The sequence below is a fragment of the Pelecanus crispus genome, chromosome 29 (genome assembly GCF_030463565.1).
Source record: "Pelecanus crispus isolate bPelCri1 chromosome 29, bPelCri1.pri, whole genome shotgun sequence".
Classification (NCBI taxonomy): domain Eukaryota; kingdom Metazoa; phylum Chordata; class Aves; order Pelecaniformes; family Pelecanidae; genus Pelecanus; species Pelecanus crispus.
In genome coordinates, this window is record NC_134671.1 from 858,964 (window position 1) to 861,158 (window position 2,195).

General features: G+C 73.9%; 1 protein-coding gene across 1 annotated transcript in view; it reads left to right on the forward strand.

Moving 5' to 3' along the window:
* The first annotated feature begins 1,355 nt into the window (after positions 1 to 1,355).
* The window catches only part of RGL2 (ral guanine nucleotide dissociation stimulator like 2), a 13,970-nt gene continuing 13,130 nt past the window's right edge, over positions 1,356 to 2,195 (forward strand). Inside the window, 2 exon segments of the mRNA XM_075725308.1 lie at positions 1,356 to 1,553; positions 1,741 to 2,000. Of these exon segments, the coding sequence (XP_075581423.1) occupies positions 1,356 to 1,553; positions 1,741 to 2,000 (458 nt within the window).

Genomic DNA, 2,195 nt, shown 5'->3' on the forward strand with positions numbered 1-2,195 from the left:
CCCAGTGTCCCCAGCGCTCCCAGTGCCCCCAGCGCTCCCAGTGCTCCCAGTGTCCCCAGCGCTCCCAGTGATCCCAGCGCTCCCAGTGATCCCAGCGCTCCCAGCGCTCCCAGTGCTCCCAGCGCTCCCAGTGCCCCCAGCGCTCCCAGTGCTCCCAGCGCTCCCAGTGTCCCCAGCGCTCCCAGTGCCCCCAGCGCTCCCAGTGCCCCCAGTGCCCCCAGCGCTCCCAGTGCCCCCAGCGCTCCCAGTGCCCCCAGTGCCCCCAGCGCTCCCAGTAGCTCCCAGCGCTCCCAGTTCACGCCGGGGGGGGCGGGGCCGATCGCGCTCGCGGCCCGTGGGTGCCCGGGGGCGGGGGGGGGAGGGGGCCGCCACGCGCGTGCCACGGCCGCGGCCCCCCCGCTCGCGCTCAGTCTCGCGCACGCGCGCGCCCCCCCCCGCCCCCGCTCCCACCCCCTCCCCCTCCGCCCCCACCTGGCCCCTCCCCCACCCCCGGCCGCTTCCGGTCGCGCGCTGACGCGGCGGGGAAGGGGGCGGGGCCGCGGTGACGCAGGGGGGGCGGGGCCGGCCGGGTCACGTGGGGGCGGCGGCCGAGCGGCGCGCGCGGCGGCGGGTAGGGGCGGGGGCGGGGGGAGGGGGCCCGGGGGGGCCGCTTGGGGGGGGGGAGGGGGCGGCTCCTGCTGCCCTGGGGCACCTGGGGGGGGGGAGGCCCTGGGGGGGCAGTGGGGGGTCCTGGGGGGCGGGGCGCGGGGCGGGGGGGGGCCGTGGGGCGGGGTCGCTGTGGGGCGGGGGGGGCGGGGGTCGCTGACGGCGCCGGCTCTCCCGGCAGGCGGGGGCGGTGCCATGAAGGTGGCCTGCGGCGTGAGTACCCGGGGGGGCCTATCGCGACAGGGCGGGGGCGGGGGGGGGAAATGCCACGACAGTGGGGAGGGATCGCAGCGTGACGGGCGTGGTGGGGGCGGGCCGGGGGTCGCGACACGGTGGTATCGTGTCACCAAGGCCAGGTGTCACGGCGTGCCGACGCGGCGGCTGTCGTGGGGCTATGGCTGGGTATCGCGACATGGTAGATACCGCAACATGGTGCCGCGGCCTGGCTGTCGCGACATGCTGGGTGTCACGACACAGCAGGCATTGTGATATTGTAGGTATCACGGTGCCGTAGGCAGGTGTCACAACGTGGTGGGTATCGTGCATTGTGGGTATCGTGGTGTCATATATCGTGATATTGTGGGTGTCGTGGTGCTGTGGGCAGGTGTCGTGATGTGCTGTCTGTTGTGACATAGCGGGTATCGCGATACTGTGGTTAGGAGGCATGGCAGCGCCATGGTTGGGTGCTGCAACACAGCGGGTATCGCGACATGCCAGGCCTCGCAGTGCCATCACCAGGTATCCTGGTGCTACGGGCTGGTGTCACGACGTGCCAGGCGTTGCAGGTGTCGCGACATGCTGGGTATGGCGACGTGCCGGGTTACCGTGATGCGATGGGATTCCTGACACCGCAGCGCCGCCAGCAGCTGTCGCGACACCCCAGATATCGCAACGCGCTGGGTTTCGCAGTGCCCTTGCCGGCTATCGCGACGCTCTGGCGCGTCATGGCGCGCGGCGGCAGTCGCCGCGGGGCGGGTGTCGCGATCGAGCGGCTGTCGCGACGGGGCGGGTGTCGCGATCGATCAGCTGTCGCGACGGGGTAGGTATCGCGATTGAGCGGCTGTCGCGACGGGGCGGGTGTCGCTGTCCCCGCAGGCGCTGGCGCTGGTGCTGGTGACGGTGACGACGGTGCCGCTGCTGCAGGCGTTGGGGCGGCGGCTGCTGTCCATGGCCTCCGGCCCCCGCGCCCCCCGCTTGCCCCCCGCGCCCACCGCTGACCCCGCTGCCCCCCGCGCCCCCGCTGACCCCGCTGACCCCCATGACCCCGCTGACCCCGCTGACCCCTACGACCCCGGCAGCCTGTCCGCCGCCTTCGTCACCTGCCCCAACGAGGCGGTGGCCAAGGAGCTGGCCAGGTGGGGGGGGACATGGGGGGGACACTGGGGGGGGACATTGGGGGACACTGGGGGGGGACATTGGGGGACACGGGGGATTGGGGACACTGGGGGGGACATTGGGGGCAGGGGACATGGGGGACACGGGGGGGGCAGAGGGACACTGGGGGGGACATTGGGGGGACAGGGGTGACAGTGTGGGGGACATGGGGACAC